This window comes from Rana temporaria, chromosome 4 (genome assembly GCF_905171775.1).
Source record: "Rana temporaria chromosome 4, aRanTem1.1, whole genome shotgun sequence".
NCBI classification, from domain to species: Eukaryota; Metazoa; Chordata; class Amphibia; order Anura; family Ranidae; genus Rana; species Rana temporaria.
Genome location: NC_053492.1, coordinates 231,328,072 through 231,352,745, shown reverse-complemented (window position 1 = coordinate 231,352,745; position 24,674 = coordinate 231,328,072). Strand labels below are relative to the sequence as shown.

The following is a 24,674-nucleotide window of genomic DNA, read 5'->3' as shown; positions in this document are numbered from 1 at the left end:
TGCCATGACCTCCATGTACTGTCAGACTGGATAGTTTCAGCAGATCATATGGCAGATAATAAATTCAGACATTGGATGAAAGGATTCTCTTTTATGCACCTGTAATGCCAGATCCCACTACAATATTCTTTCAGTATGTAAAAAGTACTTATGTTCATAAAGGGGAGGAAATACTGGATTTCTGAAGTGATGCAACTGCCCTTTGATAGTAAAAAAAAATAAAAAATAAATGTAAGTTTGTATATGTTCTTACAAAAATAAAAGTAAGGCCCCCTTCACACGGACGGACCGTTCAGGTCCACCTGTCAGTTTTGACGGCGGACCTGAACGGCAGAACCATGCATCTCTGTGGAGCGTTGGTTGTCAGCGGAGACATGTCCGCTGACAGCAGACCCGATCCGCTAAAAACAGACGTATGGGGATACGTCCCCATCCGTCCATGATGTCCGTTTTCGTCCGATCTCTCCATAGGAGACAGCGGTGCCATACAAGCCCCTCCCTGCTCAGTGAGCAGCTTTTCATCCGCCAGCTCAGCGGAGATCAACAGACTGATCTCCCGCTGAGATGGCGGGAGCAGGCAGATTCCGTAGCAACGGAGACCATCTCGTGTGGAAACGGCCTAAATCTGTCACAAAACTGGGAAGTCCAAACAGAGTATTATGCCGCGTATACACGACCAGTTTTTCCATCGGGATAAACTCTGACGGGTTTTTCCGATGGAATTTCGCTCAAGCTGTCTTGCATACACACGGACACACCAAATTCCGACCGTCAAAAATGCGGTGACGTACAACACTACGACGAGCCTAGAAAAATGAAGTACAATGCTTCCGAACATGCGTCAAATTGTTTACGAGCATGCGTGTTTTTTTCCCATACAGACGAATGGAATTTCAGATTTTTTTCGTTGGGAGAAAAAAAAGGAGAACATGTTCTCTTTCAAAGTCCAATGATAAAAATCCGTCTGACTTTTTTCATCAGAAATTCCGTAAAATTGTAAGGAACAAATATAGTTACATAGTTATTCTGGCTGAAAAAAAAGTCAATTTAGCAGTAGTAGTAGTAATGTTGCGTGAAAACCATGTGACAAAAAAAATATGATCTATACATTTGGGAAGCTGACAATATATGCAAATATTTACTTATTTCTGTACATTTAAGCTTGACCACACCTTCAATCACTCCCACTGGTCAGTGAGCATATCTTTAAAATTCAACAAGGAGATTTAAGAGGTAAAGGAAGTCAAGGCAAAACATTCCTTCTATACACTTTTCCTTGACTACTTTGTGACAGGTTTACATTATTGATGTCATATGCCACGCCCCCCCCCCCCCCCATTTCTTCACTTAGTGAATATTCAGTAAACTTTTAATAATGCTTATATATCGAAACATCCATTGTTGATAGCAGCACATCTCTTAGAACATCTGTGTATTCCTTCATACCCAGCAAACAAATGGAGTCACTAGCTGGTTACCAGGGATGTGGGGAGAGGTCAGTGGCTGGTGAGGCACTGGCTAGTATCAGAGCCATATACACACAGGTTACATACGCCGCGAACGATGGAGCAAGAGCAATAATTCTAGCACTGGCTCTGTACCTCTAAACATGTAACCTGTAATAAAAAATTAAAGCGGCATCTATGGAGATTTTTAAGTACTGAAGTTTGGCACCATTCCACAAGTGTGCACAATTTTAGGGTATCTGCTAAGACACACACACACACATATATATATATATATAACTTTGGGGGTTCTGAGTAATTTTCTAGCAAACAAGTGATGATTTTTACATGTAGGAGAGAATTGTCAGAATTGGCCTGGGTGGCAAGTGGTTAATTACCATAAGTAATAATATACAAATAATTATTACGGTATATATTGTTTTTAAGGTAATTTACTATATTTTCAAAAACTGTACTCAAGCAGGAGGCTTAACGGTCAAATTACTGAAGTTTGAAGTTATAACTTGAAACCAGTAATTTCACAGTAAATAGATAAATAATAAATTATGTTGTAACAAATCGTATCATATATGATTTAGCTTGATTAAAACAGCACCTTTTCAACAGCAGCAGATTCTCATTCTCCCTGTTAACTGTGTGAGAAAAACATGGGATTATGGGTAAAATCTTATACCCATAAACCCATGTTTTTTTCCTTCTACAGGGCTGGTCTGGAAAGGAGTATGTGTCTTTTAGACACATGCCCCCTTCTATGACACTCCAGTGAGAGGAGAGCCTCCACGGCAGCATTTTTATTGGACAGCTTGGGCTATTGGTACTTCTTGTCAGTGCCTCTGACAAGAAGTGAGGAGAGACACTGTGAGCTCATGCTCTCAATCTGCTGCAGTGTGTGCCAGCTAGTATTTAAACTGGTTGCTCTGTATGTAGCTTCTAACTAGATGCGCAAGGAGCGGTGGGGCAGGACTTCCGCTACCTATACCTCTCTGTGACCCCAGGCCGCCAAGCTATGACCCTCGATCTTTTTTTGTTTGTTTATGTTCATGGCAGGTGAAGCTCTGCCTCCCCTGCCTGCACATCCCTGCTGGTTACTGTTGTGACCTCAAATGTCTATATGCTTCTGGTTTATGATGAACCAGGTCTGGGTTATCAGCAGCGACCTGCAGCTGCTCAGGGGTCTTGGTTGCTGAACCGGTATTTCTGTCCACAAGGATCCGGAAGTTACTGATCCGTGAGGTAAATAACATTCCATAAGTGACCATGTATGTTTGCTCTGCATGGAGGAAGTCCATACTTAGTTCTGACCATACAAGCACAGATTCACGTTATTTCCAACTACTTAACTATACAAGCTGAGCCATCAGTTGGGAGATCTTTTGTCTCCAATAACTATATAGAGAATCTAGGCATTCAGTACTTAAAACCATCTATATGGTTACAAGAAATCTGCATCTATCACTTGTCAGCTTCCAAAGTAAAGTAACATTTTGTCTAATGTACTTATCCTTAATGACCTACTGCCATTTCAGCAGAAGTCCGTTTTGTTGACTTACCACATGAAGTATTGATTGCATCTCTCAGTTCCGCATATTTCCATTTACTTAAGTCATTCTTTTTGACAGTAGCAGCAGATTTTGTAGCTTGAACTTGCACCCCCCTGAAACAGTGAAACACAGAGAAATCATTTTATATAATAAAAAAACTCTAAATGGCAATTGAAAATTCAGACAAGGAGCCATTTAGAACTGTTAAGGCAAGCATGCAGAGACAGCACTCACATATCTTCCTATCATACGGATGGTTTATTCTAGTTTTTACTTCTGATGACATAATAAAAAAAAAAAATCATCTTGGACTAGATGGTTTATTTTAAGAGCACAGAACAGTAACACCTTTTTATAATACCCAGTATTTAAAAACATAGTTGCACTTGCAAAGCTTTAGCTGACAGAAAAAAAAAAAAAAACAGCTGATCCATCTAAACTAATACTGCACAGTGTAATTTTAAACACACTTCAAACTATTATATTATTAGGATTTAAATTTTATGTAGCACATTAAATGCAAGCAAATAAAGTGAATGGTGGTAAATGTGACTTTTCTGGCAAACATTTAAATGGCAATTGTTTGTAGAAAGAGATGCACAAGACATTCAGTGGCCAATAAGCAGTGAATGCGGCTTCATAAATATGTTCAAATACATTTTTTAATGTTTACAAATGATCTTGTTATATGGTTCTTGCTAAATGTCTGGCACGTTAAAAACTAAAACAAAAAATGAAAATAAAAAATATCAGTGGGCATCATACAGTCTAGTAATCGGTGGGTATTACAAACGTAATGCCATGTTAATTAAATCATTTTATTAAATAATTGAATATGAAACAGGTAAAGCCCTATTATAAAATATGACAGAGTGCTAATGCACCTCAGCTTGCTGCCATTATGAAAATCCTGTTTTAAAACACAAAGGAGTAAAATGTCAAATTAATAAAGTGATTTTAATCATGTAAAATGATGAATGACAGAATATAATCACTGTTCACAGTTCTCATTATATTCAAAGATAATACCTTGACCATAAGTTACTTATAAAAGTGTTGCATTTAATTAGTCTAGGCATCGAAAGCAAATGTTAAAAAAAAAAAAAAAAAAAAAAAAAACAGGACTAATAGTCTTAAATCTCCTTTCTTCCCCATTCTGATGCTCGGTTTGAACTTCAGTAAGTCATCTTTTACCACATCTAGCTGATTAGCAGTTTGTGTTACCAAGCAATTGAACTGCTAATCAGCTATATGTGGTAAAAGATGACTTACTGAAGTTCAAACCGAGCATCAGAATGGGGAAGAAAGGAGATTTAAGTGACTTTGAATGTGGCATTGTTGTTGGTGCCAGACGGGCTGGTCTGAGTATTTAAAAAACTGCTGATCTACTTGGACTTTCATGCACAACCATCTTTAAGGTTTACAAAGAATGGTCCGAAAAAAAAATATCCAGTGGGTGGCAGTTGTGTGGATGGAAATGTCTTGCTGATGTCAGAGGAAAATGGGCAGACTGGTTTAGGATGATAGGAAAGGCAACAGTAACTCAAATAACCACTTATTACAACTAAGGTATGCAGAATTCCACCTCTAAATGCACAACACAATCAAACCTTGAAGTAGATGGACTACAGCAGCAGAAGGCCACACCGGGTGCCATTCCTGTCAGCTAAGAACAGGAAACTGAGGCTACAATTCGCACAGGCTCATCAAAATTGGACAATGAAAGATTGGAAAAATGTTGCCTTGTCTGATGAATCTCAATTTCAGCTGCATTGTTCAGATGGTAGGGTCAAAATTTGTCATAAACATTATGAAATCCTGTCTTGTATTAACGGTTCAGGCTGGTGGTATAATGGTGGCGCACTCTGGGCCCCTTAATACCAATTGAGCATTGTTTAAATGCTACGGCGGACCTGAGGTATTGTTGCTGACCATCTCCATCCCTTTATGACTACAGTGTACAAATCTTCTGATGGCTACTTCCAGTAGGATAATGCACCATGTCATAAAGCTCAAATCATCTCAAACTGGTTTCTTGAACATGACAATGAGTTCCCTGCACTCCAATGGCCTCGAGTGTCACCAGATCTAAATCCAATAGAGCACCTTTGGCATGTGGTGGAACAGGAGATTTGCCTCATGGATGTGCAGCCGACAAATATGCAGCAAATGCGTGATGTGATCATGTCAATATGGATCAAAATCTATGAGGAATGTTTCCACCACCTTGTTGAATCTATGCCACAAAGAATTAAGGCAGTTCTAAAGGCAAAAGGGGGTCCAGCCTGGTACTAGAATTGAGCTCTGTCATTTCAAAGCCATTGTATCTAATTTTTAGGGACTCAATGACTGGAATAGTACCACTGGATTGACCAATGTGGTGCCTATATTTAAAAAGGGGACAGAGTCTTTACCAAGTAACTATAGACCTGTTGGTTTAACTTCTATAGTTGGCAAGATACTGGATAGTTTAATAAAAGGCCACATAGATGAGTTCTTGCTGGAAAGAACAATATTTTAACCACTTTAGCCACAGAAGGATTTGCCCTCTTAATAACCAGGCCATTTTTTGCGATACGGAACTTTAACTGACAATTGTGCTGGCGTGTGACGCTGTACCCAAACAAAATTTACGTCCTTTTTTACCCACAAAAGGAGCTTTCTTTTGGTGATATTTGATCACCTCTGCGGTTTTTATTTTCTGCGCTATAAAGAAAAAATTTGACAATTTTGAAAAAAATATATTTTTTTCCCTTTCTGCTATAATTCATATTCAAAAAAAGTATTCATCAGTTTAGGTCGATATACATTCTTCTACATATTTTTGATAAAAATAAAATTGTAATAGGTGTATATTGATTGGTTATCGCAAAAGTTATCGTGTCTACAAACAGGATAGTTTTAGAAATTTTCATTTTTTTTTATTGTTTTTACTGATATGGCAGCGATCTGCGATTTTTATCAGGACTGTGACATGACTGCGGCAGACAAATATGACCCCAAATTACACTTTTTAGGGACCAGTGACATTATTACATTGATCAGTGCTATAAAAATGCACTGATCAATGTAAAAATTACACTGGCAGGGAAGGAGTTAACACTAGGGGGCAATCATGGGGTTAGATGTGTTCCCTGGGTGTGTCCTAACTGTAGAGGGGGTGGGCTCACTGGGACATGACAGAGATCACTGTTCCTGATCACTGGGAACAGAATACCTCCAACGTGTCTTCAGGCAGAATGGGGAATCACCTTGTTTACATAGGCAGCTCCCCATTCTGCCTCTGTACACAGCGATCGCGGGTCCAGGGCAGACAGAGTCCGCGGTACCTGCGGGCATGCTCCCGCGGCGCGCAGACGCTATTCTCCTTGCACAGACCGATGTAAACCTATGGCAGTTTGCGCAGGAGAGCCGACTTGCCGCAAAATATATTGACGGCGGCTGGTTGGCAAGAGGTTAAAGCGGGGTTTCCACTACATTTTGCATTTTTTTAAAGTATGTCCGTTCATTACTCGTTTTGGCTGTATACATAGTGTCACTTACTATGTCTAAATGCGCCGCCGTTCCGCAGATTCTCAGCAAAGAACACTTTATATTTCGTTGTTCCAATGGATGTCATTTTGCTTGTGGGCATTATGAATCCCACAAGCAATTACTTCCTGGATCTCTCGATAGACGAATAGTAAAGCGCCGCCCGTCCCGCAGCGCCGCGCCGTCAACCACTTGAGTTGCACAGGGGAGGTGCACGGCATCATGTGACTACATTTCCCAGGAGCATTAGCGACGAGAGCCGAGGGAGCTGACGTCAGGATCCTCGGTGGATAGGAAGACAGATTTCGTGGGACCGCATAGCAACAGGCATTTCAAGGTGGGTAACATTTTTTTTTCTTTTTTAGGTGTAATCTACACTTTAAAGCAAATTTTTTTTTTGATGGAACCTCCACTTTAAGCAACAGACAGCAGGGGGCTCATGAAAGACAGAAGTTGTCAAACAAATCTGATTTCTATTTATGAAGTAAAACCCTGGGCAGAGGGGTGGCGGTGGAAGTGGTATACTTGGATTTTGCAAAAGCGTTTGATACAGTTCTAATGTGTAAGGTAAAGTTTACAGGCTTGGAAATATTTTTTAAGTGGATAGAAAACTGGCTAAAAGACTAAATTCAGAGAGTAGTGGCTCATGATTCATACTCAGAATGGTTGAAGGTTATCAGTGGTGTACCCCAAGGTTCAGTGCTGGGACCCTTACTTTTTAATATCTTTACAAATGATGTTGGGTCTGGGATCAAAAGTAACATTTCTGTCTTTGCAGATGACACCAAGCTATGCAGTGGCATAAAGTCCTTGCAGGATGTCTCCAATTTACAAGCCGACCTCCATGCCCTAATTGGGCGACTATGTGGCAGATGAGGTTTAATGTTGATGAATTTTAAGTTATGCACTTGGGGGCTAAGAATATACATGCATCATACATACTAGGGGGAGTACAACTGGGGGGATCCGTAGTGGAGAAGGATCTGGGGGTTTTGGTAAATCATAAGCTCAATAATGGCATGCAATGCCAAGCTGCAATTTCCAAAGCGAGCAAAGTCCTTTCTTGCATTGAGAGGTATAGATTCCAGAGATAGAGAGATATATATATTTGCCCCTGTACAAATCATTAGTAAGGCCTCTGGAATACGCAGTTCAGTTTTGGGCACCAGTTCACAAAAAGGATATCGGGGAACTGGAGAAAGTGCAGAGAAGAGCAACCAAACTGATGAGGCATGGAGGAGCTCAGCTATGAGGAAAGATTAGAGGAAATTAATTTATTCACTCTTGAGAAGAGGACAATAAGGGAGGGGGGGGGATATGATCAACATTTTTAAATATATAAGGGATCCATATAGTGAACTTGGTGTTGAGTTATTCACTTTACGGTCAACACAGAGGACATGTGGCACTCTTTACGTCTAGAGGGAAAAACATGTCATCTTCAAATACGGAAAGATTTCTTCACTGCAATGCCGCGTACACACGATCATTTTTCGGCATGAAAAAAACGACATTTTTAAAAAAAACTTCATTTAAAACGATGGTGTGTGGGCTTCACATCATTTTTCGGGTTCTGAAAAACGTCAATTTTTGAACATGCTGCATTTTTTAACAAAGTTTTAAACAATGTAGTTTTTCGGGTTGTAAAAAATGATTGTGTGTGGGCTAAAACGACGTTAAAAACTGGCGCATGCTCAGAAGCAAATTATGAGACGGGAGCGCACGTTCCGGTAAAACTACCGTTCATAATGGAGTAAGCACATTCATCACGCTGTAACAGACAGAAAATCGCAAATCGTTTTTACACAAAATCAGCTAAAGCAGCCCCAAGGGTGGCGTCATCCGCATGGAACTTCCCCTTTATAGTGCCGCTGTACGTGTTGTACACCACCGCGCTTTGCTAGAGCATTTTTTTTAAAACGATTGTGTGTGGGCAAAGTCATTTTAATGATGAAGTTGGAAAAAAATAAGTTTTTTCGAGATGCATAAAAACTTTGGCGAAAAATGATCGTGTGTATGCGGCATAAGAGCTGTGAAAATGTGGAATGGACTCACTCTAGAGGTGGTTCTGGCCAGCTCAATAGATTGCTTTAAGAGAGGCCTGGATTCTTACCTAAGCATACATAATATAACTGGGTACTGACACTTATAGGTAAAGTTGATCCACGGAAAATCTGACTGCCTCTCGGGGGATCAGAAAGGAATTTTGCCCATGCTATAGCAAATTGGATCATGCTTTGCTGGGGGTTTTCACCTTCCTCTGCATCAACTATGGGTATAGGATTGTTTATGTGGGATTGTCTGATATTTTTTATTTTTATGGTTGAACTACATGGGACTTGTGTCTTTTTTCAACCTAACTATGTAACTTGGGAAAAGGGAGTAGCCGCTCCAGGTGGGAACCCAGATGAATATCCTCCACTGCAGACAACTCAGGTGCAGGCAATGTACTTACCAAAGCAGGAACAAAAATTGTCTATGACTAAGCACAAGTTTCAGTGCAAAACGCGTCAGCAGTCGGGTATTATTTTTTTTTGCTGTGACTACAATTTGTTCAGAGTGAGGCTGTCCAGAGACAATTTTTGTTCCTGCTTAACTATGTAACTTAGCAAGGTGTACCTAATAAAGTGGCCGGTGAATATTATACATATACACACACACACACACACACACACACACACACACACACACACACACATATATATATATATATAACAGATATCTCAAACGTGAATGCATCGGCGAAACGCTCAGGGGACTGCAGGGGATATTGTAAGATGGAACGGGCAGTCTCTGCAATCAAATTGCAGCCTCAAGATTAGTTTCTCTCAAATAACTCTTCCCCGTAGCTGTTCTCATATGTACCCATTGTCATACCTGCTGCCAGATGGACTGGGCTGCATAATCACTGAACTTATTATGCAGTTTTCCCATAGTGTGCATACAGTTGCCCTCCAGGTGAAACTCAGTGGGATCATCTGGTTTTTATCAATGTCTTGAAAATATCTCTACTCCTTGCTTTGTGTACCTAAAGCCCAAATGGATCTTTAGTTCAGAGCAGCTACATTCTAGGGGCATCAAAACAAAACATGTTCAATGTCCTAAATATTGCATTCTTTCTAAAGCAGCAACAGCCCGAGTAGGAAAGCCTGAGTCCTGCCAGTAGCTGCAGAGTGTTCTCTGCAGGAATGCAGCAATCTCAGAACTCCCCCTGTTGAGCCAGAATATTCCAATCAACTGAGAGAATGAGCTTTGCTTACTGCAGAGCTATATTTCTGTCTCAGCAGTGGGCATTGTCAGACCACAGCTTCCACCCAGAGAGCAAGGGTCCCAACTCTGCAGCTGCTGGCAGGGGAAAGCTCTCCTACTTAGGCTGTGGCTGCTTTAGAAAGTAAACAAAATGTAAGACTTCATACACCTTTTGATGTACCTATATTGTGTTTAGCAAATATAAGCGGATACTAAATTTAGGATTTAATTGACAACATACCTTTACATAAGCCTGTGCAAGCCATAAAATTATTACTATATTTTAGTAATAAACAAAAAATATAGTATAGAACTGTTGCCTAGTATTTTTCCCTCTAGTCAAGTACAGTATATGTGGTTTTCCTCCCCAAGACCCAAGTCCAATCAGAATATATGAAAGGGAATTTTGAAAAGGTTTAAAATATAGGCTTGTTTCCTCAGCTGGATGAAGGATTTTGCTTGTCGGGAAGATACAGTGGCTACCACAACTCGTGCTGTGTAATGTGAGGATACTTTATGAATGTTTGAAGGGAGCTGCTCGGTTTATCAAGCTTATCAAAAAGCACAGTCTATTTTATATGAAAGGGAAAGAAATGCATAAAGTATTTACAAGTAAAGGGAAGACTGCAAATAACTAAGAATACTAGTTCTGCAAAGCTCCATACATGCATGCATGCACGCACTCCATCCCCGTGACTGAGCTCCGGGGGACAGAGCGAAACGAGTTGGGGACATGGCCTGGTCAGAGTCTAGGCTGAGGTTGCCACTTCACTCATCTCTGTAGGACGATATGGATGTGCGGCATTCAGGGGTCACCCTACTTCCCTTCTGCAATGCTATATATATATATATATTTAGCAGAGAACCTAGAGAATAAAATGGCGATCTTTGCAATATTTTATGTCACACTGTATTTGCGCAGTGGTCTTTCAAATGCAATTTTTTTTTGAATGAATAAAAAAATGAAAACAGTAAAGTTAGCCCAATTTTTTTTTTGTATAAATGTGAAAGATGATTTTACATCGAGTAAATGGATAGCCAAACATGCTTTGAAATTGCGCACACTCGTGGAATGGCGACAAACTACGGTACCTAAAAATCTCCAAAGGTTGCGCTTTAAAAAAAAAAATAACAGTTACCAGATTAGAGTTACAGTGCTACAGTTACAGTAGAGTTACAATATAGAATTATTGCTCTCACTCACAGGTGCAATTTGAACACTGTTTACATATGCGGGCACGACTTATGTGTGTGTTTTCTTTACTGCGCGAGCTCGTGGGGACGGGGGGGCTTTAAAAACTTATTTTTTCTTAATTTAAAAAAAAAAAATCATCACTTTTATTGCTCTCACAAGGAATGTAAATATCCCTTGTGACAGTAATAGGGGGTGACAGGTACTCTTTATAGATGGGATCGGGGGACTAAAAGACCCCAAATCCCTTCTTTGTACTTCAAAGTATTCAGATCACCAAAAACAGCGATTCTGAGTACTGTAATTTTTTTTTAAACAGTGCCATTGGCAGCCAAGTAAACCAGAAGTGACGTTGTTGCGTCGCTTCCATGTCTACAGAAAGAAGACTGGAACAAAGCCGTTTCTGGCTTACTCCAGTCTTACTCTAGCCGGCGAAAGTGCCGGATTGTGTCTCGGGTCTCCTGGTGGGACAAGAAGCACTGGGAAGAGTGGTGGACAGGGGGGCGTCCCCTCTCGCTCCTCCGGTATAACAGCCGAGTGGCTTTTAGCCACATCGGTTGTTATCCCTGAAGAGCTGACCACCCGCTCTAAAAAAACTGTACCAGGATGATGCCTGTAGCTACATATCATCCCGGTATAACCCCTTAAAGCCATGGCCGCATATGTGCGTACACTCAGCAGGAAGCAGTTAAAACGAAGCCTGATAAAGAAAAAACAAAGAGCACCATTTATTCTTGTTCTACAATTAGCATAAACTCTGTTTAGTGTCTCTCACTATACAGTAGCTAGTAAATTGTAAGCATAGATGGATTTAAATTAGTATCCATACTGGCATGTTTCATGGAAAGGCTGCATAAGACTAATTTAGTTGTTTATTTTCTAGCTTCAGTATCAACACCAGCTGTGGCTACAGGGAATGGTCAATATCTGCTACCCTAAAAGATGCAATTAATGAAACATTTAGCGTTAGATGTCGCTCGATGTAGTACAGGTCTGTTGTTTCAGCTGCCATGGTGTTATCTCAGGTGAAAGAACCAATTACTATAGTCTTTTCCTTTTTAAATAAAAAAAAAAAAAGACATGGTTACAAGAAATGTTTTATTATTTCAAGATACCTGTATAGAACTTCAAAGGCACATTCAATAATAGAATGTGAAAATCCCCTCTGATGATTGGGGACCTTTCACCCCTCAGGGCTTGTCTATTCACATAAATGGTGACTATAAAGCTTCACACAATACATACTTGTAATTTATGGTCACTCTAATGCAAGATACCGCTTTTTTTAAAACACAGACACGGTGTGGTGTCAAATACTGCCTCGAAAAACAGTAACAAAAGGTGGGAAGATTTTCTACAACAGTATAAGGGCGTAGATGTATGCAATACTGTTTAAAATGCTATAATATACTAAAAGGACACTAATGTTTAATATTTTAGATAATTACATGTTACACATAGTAGGTGAGGTTTTGGAAAAACAAAAGTCCATCAAGTCCAACCTATGTGTGTGTTTATATGTCAGTATTACATTGTATATCCCTGAATGTTGTGGTTGTTCAGGTGCTTATCTAATACGTTTTTTGAAACTATCGATGCTCCCCACTGAGACCACCACCTGTGAAAGGGAATTCCACATCCTTGCCGCTCTTACAGTAAAGAACCCTCTACGTAGTTTAAGGTTAACCCTCTTTTCTTCTCATTTTAATGAGTGACCACGTGTCTTGTTAAATTCCCTTCCGTGAAAAAGCTTTATCCCTATTGTGGGGGAGAAAATAAGTTCAGTGCTCGCAACCTTTCTTCTCAAATAATATCCTCCAAACCCTTTATTCATTTTGTTGCCCTTCTTTGTACTCGCTCCATTCCAGTACATCCTTCCTGAGGACGGGTGCCCAGAACTGTATAGCATACTCCAGGTGCGGCCGGACCAGTGTCTTGTAGAGTGGGAGAATTATCGCTTTATCCCTGAAGTCAATCCCCTTTTTAATGCATGCCAATATTCTGTTTGCTTTGTTAGCATTGCATGCCATTGCTGAGCCTATCATCTACTAGGATGCCCAGGTCCTTTTCCATCCTTGATCCCCCCCGTGTATAGATTGAATTCATATTTTTGACACCCAAATGCATTATTTTACATTTTTCTACATTAAACCTCATTTGCCATGTAGTTGCCCACCCCATTAATTTGTTCAGATCTTCTTGCAAGTTTCCACATTCTGCAGAGAAGTTATTGCCCTGTTTAGCTTAGTATTGTCCACAAATACAGATATTGAACTGTTCACCCCATCCACCAGATCGTTTATAAACAATTTAAATTGGATTAGTCCCAGCACAGAACACTGTGGGACCCCACTACCCACCCCTGACCATTCTGAGTATCCCACATTTATCACCACCCTCTGAACTCGCCCTTGTAGCCAGTTTTAAATCCATGTACTCACCCTACGGTCCATGCCAATGGACCTTATTTTGTAGAGTAAACGTTTATGGATGTTCATGCATTAACTGCTTGCCGACTGTATACTGTGTATACGGCAGCAAGGTGGCCTCTCCTTTGCAAAATCACGTACTTGTACATCATTTTGCACTACTAGGTCTGAGGTACGTATACCGCAGTTGGCCATCTGCCGCTGTGATTGGACACATCTTGAGAAAATCAGCGTGTCTGCCTATGTAAACAAGGCATTTATTTTTTTTACCAAAAATATGTAGCAGAATACATATTAGCCTAAATTGATGAAGAAATGTGTCTTTTTACATTTTTTTTTTAATTGGATGTGTATTTGTTTTTTTAAGAAATATATATATATTTAATCATCGTCTGCCTTTTTTTGTTTCTAGAGCAAAAAATAAAAAACCGCAGAGGTGATTAAATACCACCAAAAGAAAGCTCCATTTGTGGGAAAAAGAGGACATACATTTTATTTGGGTACAGCGTCGCACGACCACGCAATTGCCAGTTTGCGGTTTTGCAAAAAATTGCCTGGTCATTAAGGGAGTAAAATCACACGTGCAAGTGAAGCTGAAATCTGACTAAGGCCCCTTTCACACTTATACGACTTGTCCTGTGACTTGGGACTGCAAAGTCGCATGACAAGTCGTTCCCCATCGATTTCCAATGACAACCATTCATATTAGTACAACTTGAAAGTAGTCCCTGCAATACTTTGGTCTGACTTTGATGCGAGTTACACATGCATTCGCTGAAATTACGTCAAAATCGTGGCCGCGCAATTGCGGCAGAGTCGCATAGTGTGAAAGGGGCCTTACTGTTTAGCGCAACATATTCTTTCACCCAGTATTAAAAAATCATTTGCCTTCTAAATAAATGTATTAATATCGAACAATGAATAATGTAGCACGAAAACCACAACACACAAAATCAAATATATATACACACGTATAGTTATTATACTGTGGGATTAAAAATGTGAGATTAATAATGATTATTATTGACTGTGCCAATTGTGCTAAACATATAGTTATTTCTCACCAACCTAGCTAGTATCTGGGACATTTCCCCAATCATTTCATCCCTAATAAAAGAATAAAGGAGCACAATGGACATATTGGACCATAAAACATTACAGTTGAGTTAAACAAAAAAAATATCCATACTGTGGCAGTTCTATGAAAAGTGGCCACTTATACAGAGTTCCACAAACTAAAGCGTAGGTATGCTGTTAAAAGAAGAATTTCTGTACACTTCACAGCATCATCCCATATAGTGAAACGTTCTATGGCAGTACAGCAGAATTCGTTTTTGTTGCTTTTAATAATCTACATATTACAATTGGAGTTCCCTCTAGTTTTGTTAACAGCCAGCAGCGCTAAGCTTCATTCCGTTTGAAAAGCTGTTTTCTTCTTTTTTTGGCGGCACTGTGCCTAAACTTAGAGAAGGTATTACTACTGTACCAGAGGGGTATGGTGTACATTAACAATGCATTTCTGACTATACAATGTTGAAGTCCAAAGCATCAAAGTAACTCCCAGTGGTGATGATTTTGTGCAATATCAAAAAACCTGCCTGAGGTGACCTGATGATACAGAAGACACCTATTTGGCACAGCGAGTTTCTTTAGAGAAAGGATTAGGTGCTAGCGAGTTGCTTGCAGTGAATAAGTAACCCTATTCGGATTGACTATAGCTGGGCTGAGCGGCATTTAATTTTTAATTTAATAATTTATCTAGATTCATATTTAAATAAAGAAAACATTGCTTATTTTAGTACACAAAGACATTTAGTGTTATTTTAGTACAAGGCCCCTAGACAGGGCCGGCCCTACCATGGGTCCCAGTGGGTCCATTGGACCCAGACAGCACTTTGAGAGGGGCAGCAAATTGAACCATGGTCACCTCTCCTCTTCCATTTACCCAGCAAATTGAAGACCAAGCATTTTCATTCTTGGACCCAGGCAGCACATTGTCTTGGGCCAGTCCTGCCCTAGAGTTAAATGCCCTATAATGTCTGGTGTACAAGACCTAAACAAGCATTTAACCCTTGCAGAGCATGAGGCAGCCTCTCTGCAAGGGAGGATTTTTGTTTTCCCCAAAGTTTACCTAAAAATAATAAATGCACATATTTTTGCAAAAGTACAGGACGGCAGTGCCTCCAGACTCTTCTTCCAGCTCTCTGCCCATACAGGGTTTCAGTTAGAGAGCTGGGGGAATAGTCAATGAACTATGAATTTGGTGATTACTGCACATGTATTCAATTGAAAACTACAAGTCCATCTGCCGTGGTGACAGACAAGATTTAGGCTACTTTCACACTGGGGTGGTGGGGGAGTCGTCGGTAAAGCCATTTTTAGCGCTTTACCATGGTGTTTGCAGCGCTTTTAACCTGCAGCGGTTCTTTGCCGGCGCTGCCCATTGATTTTAATGGGCAGGGGCGCTTTAGGAGCGATTTAAACAGCGCTCCTCCAGCACCTCAAATATACGGCTAGCAGGACATTTTTTTAACCATCCTTGCCAGCGCACCACTCCTGCGTGAAAGCCCTCAAAGCTCTTTCAGGCCGCTTTGCAGGCCCTCAGTGTGAAAGTAGCCTTATAGTTCATTCATCACAGATATCTCTCCGACTTCAAAAGTGACAGCGACTGCAGAACCCCTCCACGTTGTCACAGGGAGAGGGAATGTTCTGGTAGTGGGGGGGGTTTGCTTAGCAACTTGCTACACCCTACATGCGAGTGTAATATGAAGTAAAATGTAGAGTTGGCCTTTAAATAAATCCTGTACATAGAGGACCTTGTCAGAGTTTTAGATAACCTTCGGATTTGTATGCCTTGTTGATGACCTCCCATAAACTAAAAGGATGATACGCATTACGTACAAAGAACTCGGCAATGGCAGCTTCCTTACAATCTATTCTTTTAGCATACTGTTGCTTAACGGTTTTAAATGTTCTTCGAAATTCCTGCTTTAGCATGTTAGATGCTAGCACATCAATCATATAGACAGGATCAGGGAAACATATGTAGCAACTACAATATTTTTGAGCATCAGTAAATGTTGCATAGTTAAGAAGGTGATACTCTGTGAAAATAACTTTCTGGTTTATCTGCATTTTTAGAATCACCAACCATGTTTTATATAGACTAAGAAGCTTAAGAGGCTAAGGGGGCTGTATAAAGGACAATTTGGAGTGCTTTTAAAGAGATTTTCAACATTCTCTGGAGAGTGTATTATACACACTCAGTTCTTGATTGGCTCTTGTGATAAAGAAGCCAGCTGCAGTTCAAGTGTCATGTACTCTGGAGGTCATTTTCATGAACATAAAAGATGTCAGCACTGTTTTGTTGAGCCATTAAAATGTCATTTCCTGGACATAGTATGTTTCACATTACATGTTATTTGTGCGCATTTTGTAACCCACTGTCACTTCTGCCGCAAAGCTTTTAAGTAACGAACACCATTTTCAAAGTACTGCAAAAATATTGCTGACAACATACTTTACAACTTCACCCTTCTATAAGAACGCATGATGAATACTTTAAATCACCCTAAATTGAAACAGTATTGCAAAAAAATGATATTTACATATACAATAAATATAATATTGAGTCCATAATGGAACTGAGGAAAGTGAAATAGCTTGCATGGAAGTATGTTTGTGAAGATCTTGTACATGCTCCATGTTTTGGGCTAAACACTGGTATAATAGAACTATAGTCTATAGTAGATGGTGCAAAGGATAGGTGATGGCTGAGTTCATGAGCCAAAGCAGGCAAGTAGTGCAAGTGATATTGGGGGGGAGGGAAACACAAAGCACCAATCGGAAGGCACCTCCTAGGAGATGCAAAGGAACCTCTGCAATTATCAAAAACAAAGTGCACCACTTTAAGTGCAGCATTAAACATAATTTATTAGGCAAACGGCAACTTACATATAAACGAAAGAATTGCGCTCATGAGACACGTCGGAGGCAGGAAGATCACAGCATGAAAATATCTGTAAAGTCCAAAGCATTCATTGCTCAGTCAGATGAAGGACTGCCAGAAACACCACTGTGTTCCAGAAAACCCGATGCCTCCGGGGTTCGCAGAACGCCAGTGCCTGGGCCAGGAAGTGGGCGTGGCCAACATGTTTTAGAGACGGTAATAGCTTCTTTGTCAAAGCTTTTTTCTTTTATATGCAAGTTGCCATTTGGGAATCTAGCATACCCGTGTATGCCACGGCCATCTTGGTTCACCCGGACACCGCAATGTAATCAGCCATCGGTGCCCCATTAAGGGGGCAATGTCCTTACAGGGCTCCTGGATCCTTAGCTCCATCCAAAGGTCTTTTGACCTGGCTACTACTAAAGAGGTTACAAAAATTTTTTCTCAAATGCCCACCTAACTAATTGTCCCCTGGATCCTGTTCCCTAGCTACTACTACAGTCACCCTCTTACTCTATCCTATGCTCCCTCACATCTTTAATCTCTCCAGCTCTACTGGCACCTTCCCCTACCCTCTAAAACATGCACAGATCACTCCCATACTTAAAAAGCCCTCATTGGACCCCCACTAACCAAAACAAAATAAGACCCATCACATTGCTCCCATTCACCTCTAAACATTTAGAACGCTTAGTCTACAATCATCTGAGCTCTTACCTTATTGAAAAAAACCTTCTGGACACCTTACAGTCTGACACTCTACAGAAACTGCCCAACTAAAACTCACTGCTTTAACCAATGACCACTACTCCATGCTTCTACTACTTGACCTATCTGCAGCCTTCAATACTGTTGACCACCCGCTCCTTCTTAATAAACTTTGTTCCCTTGGCATCCAAGATTCTGCTCTATCCTGTTTCTTCTCCTACCTATCACAGTGCTTCTTCAGTGTTACCTACAACTCTGTATCTTCCTCTCCACTTCCTCTTTCTGTAGGGGTCCCCCAAGTCTCTGTTCTTGGACCCCTTCTCCAACTACACCTCCTCCTTGCTCACTTGATGACCCTCCTTCGGCTAATAATACCATCTCTATGCTGATGACACCCAAATCTATTTGTCTACTCTTCACCTCACTCCTTCAGTTTCCTCTCACATTACTAATTTACTAACAGACATATCAGCATGGATGTTGCACCACTTCCTTAAAACAAAAATTCTCTACATCTGAGCCAATAATTTGCCCTTCCCTGCCCGTGCCCCCCTCCATGACTTTTTCATCAAAGTCAATAATGCAACCATCAATCCCACCCCTCACGCCAACGTACTAGATGTAATCCTAGACTCTGACCTGTCCTTTCAGCACCAAATACAATTGTTGTCAAAAGCTTGTAGACTTCACCACCATAACATCTCTAAAATTCACCCCTTTCTAACTAATGAAACCTCCAAGATACTCACTACTCCCTTGTTTTTTCTCGCCTTGACTTTTGCAACTGCCTTCTCATAGGCCTACCCCTCCATAGGCCATCCCTTCAGTCTATCATGAATGCTGCTGCCAGACTCATCTACTTTACCAACTGCTCAGTGTCTGCCACCCCTCTCTACCAATCCCTACACTGGCTTCTGATCGCACAGCAAATTAAATTCATACTACCAACATATAAAGCCATTCACAATTCTGCCCCGAGCAACATTACCAATCTTGTCTCCAAATATCACCCAAACCATCCTGTCCGCTCCTCTCAAGACTTTCTGCTCTAAAGCTCCTTGTCTCCTCCTCCCATGCTCATCTTCAAGACTTCTCCAGAGCCTCTCCCAACCTCTGGAACGCTTTCCCCCAATCTATCTGGCTATCTCCTATTCTGGCTGCCTTTGAAACGATCCCTGAAAACTCATCTCTTCAGGGAAGCCTATCATGCCTCCAATTAAAATGTTATCACTTCCATCAGCTCATCCCCAACAGTTACAACCTTTTTTACCACTTGTCCCACCCTATTAGAATGTAAGCTCTCATGAGTAGTGCCCTCTTAACCCACTTGTATTTTATTGTATTGTAACTGCACTGTCTCCCCTTCATATTGTAAAATGCTGCGTAACCTGTTTGTGCTATATAAATCCTGTATAATAAATATTAATCTCCTTGTGTGCAGACTTTTAGTAGAAGATATGCACATACTATGGCCACCTATAGATAAGATAGTAAGTAAGCACACTGTGATGTTTAGCTTTGTTATGTTTGCAGGATTACAGGCCCTACTGAAGGATACTGAAGGATAGTCGCACTGCATTGTAACTTGAATAGATCCCGACAATACCAGTTGTTACATCAACTGCAGTTAACTTAAAAAAAAAAATTGGGCTAGAAGAAAGCTCAGATAGCGAAAGACAAGGAGTTCCTACCTTCTAAGATCAGGTAATCATCAGTACTTTTTGGGTGGTTTTTGCTTTTTATGTTAGCAATTTAGTACAATATAATTTGAGCAATTGGTTTGAATAGATTCATTTTTCCTGCTAGACACCTCTAGTGTATACTCGAGGAGCCCATAGGATGCTATAAAAAAAAGTTATTTTCTTGCATTGACACGCATTTGAAAACTGGCCTGTAGCTTTTATTTAGATACAGTGATCTCCATGTTTGTTCTGACTTCCCTAGTCATTGGATTATTGTTTTTGGAGCTATGGGACATTCTCCCTTTGCTTTTAGCTTCCCCTTTAGGCCGCACACCCTGGTTTACTTCCCTCTCATTTCCCTGACTCTGGTGCATACTGGGTGGTTCGGTCTTTAGGTCATATAGGTGCTACATGAATATAATATATGGTAATGTATAGGGTTGTCCCGATACCGATACTAGTATCGGTATCGGGACCGATTCCGAGTTTTTTCGGCGGTACTCAGACGCCGATACCCTGCCCCGATACACAAATAGAATACTTAACCCCCCCGCCGCCGCCACCGGAGCCGCAAACCACCGCCGCGATCCGCCGCCGTTACGCCGCATCCCCGCTACCGCCGACTGTGTAATACGGGCGGGAACATTACAGCTTTGAATAGCTGTAATGATTGGCGCCGCGCATAGACACTCCCCCTTGCTCGGGTGAACTGTCCAATCCCGAGCGAGGGGGAGTGTCTATACACGCAGCGCGGCTCCAATCATTAAAGCTATTCAAAGCTGTAATGTTCCTGGCCGTAGTACTGTACACAGTCGGCGGTAGCAGGTAAGCGGGCCATGGCTGCATATGGGGGGAAACATGGCTGGATGGGGGGGAGACACAAGGCTGGATGGGGGGGAGACACATGGGGGGGAGACACATGGCTGGATGGGGGGGAGACAGATGGCTGGATGGTGGGGAGACACATGGCTGGATGGGGGCGAGACACAAGGCTGGATGGGGGGGAGACACAAGGCTGGATGGGGGGGGAGACAGATGGCTGGATGGGGGGGGAGACAGATGGCTGGATGGGGGGGGAGACAGATGGCTGGATGGGGGGGACAGATGGCTGGATGGGGGGGGAGACAGATGGCTGGATGGGGGGGGAGACAGATGGCTGGATGGGGGGGGGGGAGACACATGGCTGGATGGGGGGAGACAGATGGCTGGATGGGGGGGAGACACATGGGGGGGAGACACATGGCTGGATGGGGGGGAGACACATGGCTGGATGGGGGGAGACAGATGGCTGGATGGGGGGAGACAGATGGCTGGATGGGGGGGAGACAGATGGCTGGATGGGGGGGAGACAGATGGCTGGATGGGGGGGGAGACACAAGGCTGGATGGGGGGGGAGACACAAGGCTGGATGGGGGGGGAGACACAAGGCTGGATGGGGGGGGAGACACAAGGCTGGATGGGGGGGAGACACAAGGCTGGATGGGGGGGAGACACAAGGCTGGATGGGGGGAGACACAAGGCTGGATGGGGGGGAGACACAAGGCTGGATGGGGGGGAGACACATGGCTGGATGGGGGGAGACACATGTCTGGATGGGGGGAGACACATGGCTGGATGGGGGGGAGACAGATGGCTGGATGGGGGGGAGACAGATGGCTGGATAATGGGGGGACATGGCTGCATATGGGGGGGACATGGCTGGATATGGGGGGGGACATGGCTGCATATATGGGGGGGACATGGCTGGATATGGGGGGGACATGGCTGGATATGGGGGGGACATGGCTGCATCTGTGGGGGGACATGGCTGCATTTGTGGGGAGACATGGCTGCATTTGGGGACACATTAAAAAAAGTATCGGTATTCGGTATCGGCGACTACTTGAAAAAAAGTATCGGTACTTGTACTCAGTCCTAAAAAAGTGGTATCGGGACAACCCTAGTAATGTATATTCTTTTTCTAGACCCATTTGATACTTAATAGGCTGGCGGCTCCTAAGGAAGTGGATTTAGTCCATGAAACGCATCAGGTCACATAAGACCAGCACATGTCTATACTACTATCATAGAATGTTATGATGAAACTAATGGATACAATTGTATCATCGTTCTTTTTATAAAATGTTGTATGGCATATTAGCTTGTTTTTAAATTTGTTTACAATAAAATAAATATATTTTATGTAATAGTTGCGCCTCAAAAAGCACATCCTTTACACTACAATTTAGAATCTTTGTGTATGAATCTAAGATACAACAGAAGAAATTAGGTTATTTAAACAGAACATATATTTTGGACTAAACTGTTATACCAATATATAAAGAGGGGCAATGTTTAATCACCTATCATCCAGTGAGTAATATGCAATACTTCATGTGCCCTGCTCACTCTACTTGTACCCCCAAAACAAAAGCAGCAGAAATCTCAAACCTCTACAATATTCCTGGAAGATTAGTGAAAATTCACGTGACCCTCTATAACATGAAGAAATATACCGCATTTTCCGGCGTATAAGACGACTCGGCGTATAAGACGACCCCCTGATTTTCCAGGAAAAATGTTGATTTTGGGATATACTTACTGTATAGGACTACCCCCTTCTTACTAGTCTTCTGGAAGCTGAGGGGTAGCCAGAACCACTGACAGAAACAGGCTTTTTCAAATCTCACTGTGCCATTACATTACATGCCCCCACATTGCCATCACTTGCCCCTCACTGTACCATCACTTGCCCCTCACTGTACCATCACTTGCCCCTCACTGTACCATCACTTGCCCCTCACTGTACCATCACTTGCCCCTCACTGTACCATCACTTGCCCCTCACTTGCCTCTCATTGTGTCATCACTTGCCCCTCACTTGCCTCTCATTGTGTCATCACTTGCCCCTCACCTGCCTCTCATTGTGTCATCACTTGCCCCTCACCTGCCTCTCATTGTGTCATCACTTGCCCCTCACCTGCCTCTCATTGTGTCATCACTTGCCCCTCTCTGCTGTGCCATCACTTGCCCCTCTCTGCTGTGCCATCACTTGCCCCTCTCTGCTGTGCCATCACTTGCCCCTCTCTGCTGTGCCATCACTTGCCCCTCTCTGCTGTGCCATCACTTGCCCCTCTCTGCTGTGCCATCACTTGCCCCTCTCTGCTGTGCCATCACTTGCCCCTCTCTGCTGTGCCATCACTTGCCCCTCTCTGCTGTGCCATCACTTGCCCCTCTCTGCTGTGCCATCACTTGCCCCTCTCTGCTGTGCCATCACTTGCCCCTCTCTACTGTGCCATTACTTGCCCCTCTCTGCTGTGCCATCACTTGCCCCTCTCTGCTGTGCCATCACTTGCCCCTCTCTGCTGTGCCATCACTTGCCCCCACTGTGTCTGACCGCAAACACTCACTTTTTTTTTCCAGCGGTGACAGTCTCCCATGCTGCGAGCGTGAATGATTTCAAAGCCGCGCCTTCTCTTCAGAGTGTTCTGTGATAGGCGGAACACAAATTTTCCCAGCAGCGCCTCTGTTCTGTTTTCCGCCTATCACGGACGTCTTCTCATCTCATCCGAGGATGAGAAGGCATCTGTGATAGGAGGCACACAGAACAGAGGCGCTGCTGGGAAGATTTGTGTTCCTCCTATCACAGAACACTCTGAAGAGAAGGCGCGGCTTTGAAATCATTCACGCTCGCAGCATGGGAGACCGTCACCGCTGGAAAAAAAAGTGAGTACTGAGACCGTACCCGGATTATAAGAAGACCCCCGACTTTGGATGCATGTTTTTGCATCCAGAAAGTCGTCTTATACGCCGGAAAATACGGTACTAAAAATTGTATGCACAAAAGAAATCCAATAGGTTATTCTAAAGAAAATCAGCAGATTATACAAAAAAACATACATTGTCATGTTGCCTTTTCCTTCACCAGCCCTGAAAAGAAGACAAAATAAACAAATTTAAACTGTTTCATAAAATTATTATTTTTTGCTAGTCTCAGATGTGATAATCCCCTGCATGCATCTCATCCTCTTTGATTGAGTATAATAAAGTCTTTGTCTGAACATAGCAAATTATATTTTACAGTTCACTTTCATCTTTTCAACTTGACCAATGAATAACATTAGGAAAAAATAAAATTAGCAATAATTAAGATTCACTCTCGTTATCAATTATTTCCAGAACCCCCTGCAAAGAATTTAATTCAATTGAAATTGTGAATTCTCTAAGAGCTTCTTCATTATTACTTATATATTAGGAATTTTACATTTCAATTTTGGTAAAAAAAAAAAAAAATCACACATGCACAGAATCAAAAAAAAGAATGCAGGAGGAGGCATCTTTCCTTACTTGGCATGAGCTGCAGATGGCTGAATGAGGTCTGTTTTTATGCTGCAGAAATAAAGTTCAAGGCAAGTATAAAAAATATGTTGCGTTAAATACAACCAATTACACCAAGGAGCAGTGTCATATAATCAGGCCATTTGCATATAAATTCTTCTTGGTATACAACACGGCATGTAATAAGGAAATAAGGAAATACTGACTGTAAAAAATAAATAAAAAACATTTAACTGAAGGGCTACTCAAAAAGCAAGATTCAGTGAATAACAACTTTTTCCTGGGAATTTAACCCACAATATTAACTTGACATCTGGGTAATGACACCATGCCCAGACTTTCTGTGGTTATTGTTTTATTGCCTCCCCAGTAAACACACAAAGGGACTCCAAGCACAGCGCTGGCTTCCCCGGCAGCCGAGTGGGGCTTCCTGTGTATGTCAACTGTCAGCGAATATGTGATCAAGCATAGTGGCGACTGCATTCGGTTCAGGACTGCTGCCATATCCACACTGTCAACTATAGCTCCCATTAAGGGCGGTGAGAGGATGTTGGTGCGCAAGACCATGGTGGGGAGATGCGATTGATGTCCGATCGTCTGTCTGCAGCAT

General features: G+C 42.0%; 1 protein-coding gene across 8 annotated transcripts in view; it reads right to left on the bottom strand.

Moving 5' to 3' along the window:
* The window catches only part of MYO6 (myosin VI), a 344,822-nt gene that overhangs the window by 21,514 nt on the left and 298,634 nt on the right, over window positions 1-24,674 (bottom strand). For 4 of the 8 annotated variants that reach the window (XM_040349985.1, XM_040349987.1, XM_040349986.1 and 1 more), the window contains one exon: window positions 3,017-3,120. In XM_040349985.1, coding sequence (XP_040205919.1) covers window positions 3,017-3,120 — 104 coding nt within the window. Of the gene's footprint in view, window positions 1-3,016; window positions 3,121-23,626; window positions 23,657-24,073; window positions 24,116-24,674 lie in introns of all 8 variants that reach the window. The other 4 variants (XM_040349981.1, XM_040349983.1, XM_040349982.1 and 1 more) reach the window with 2 other exon arrangements.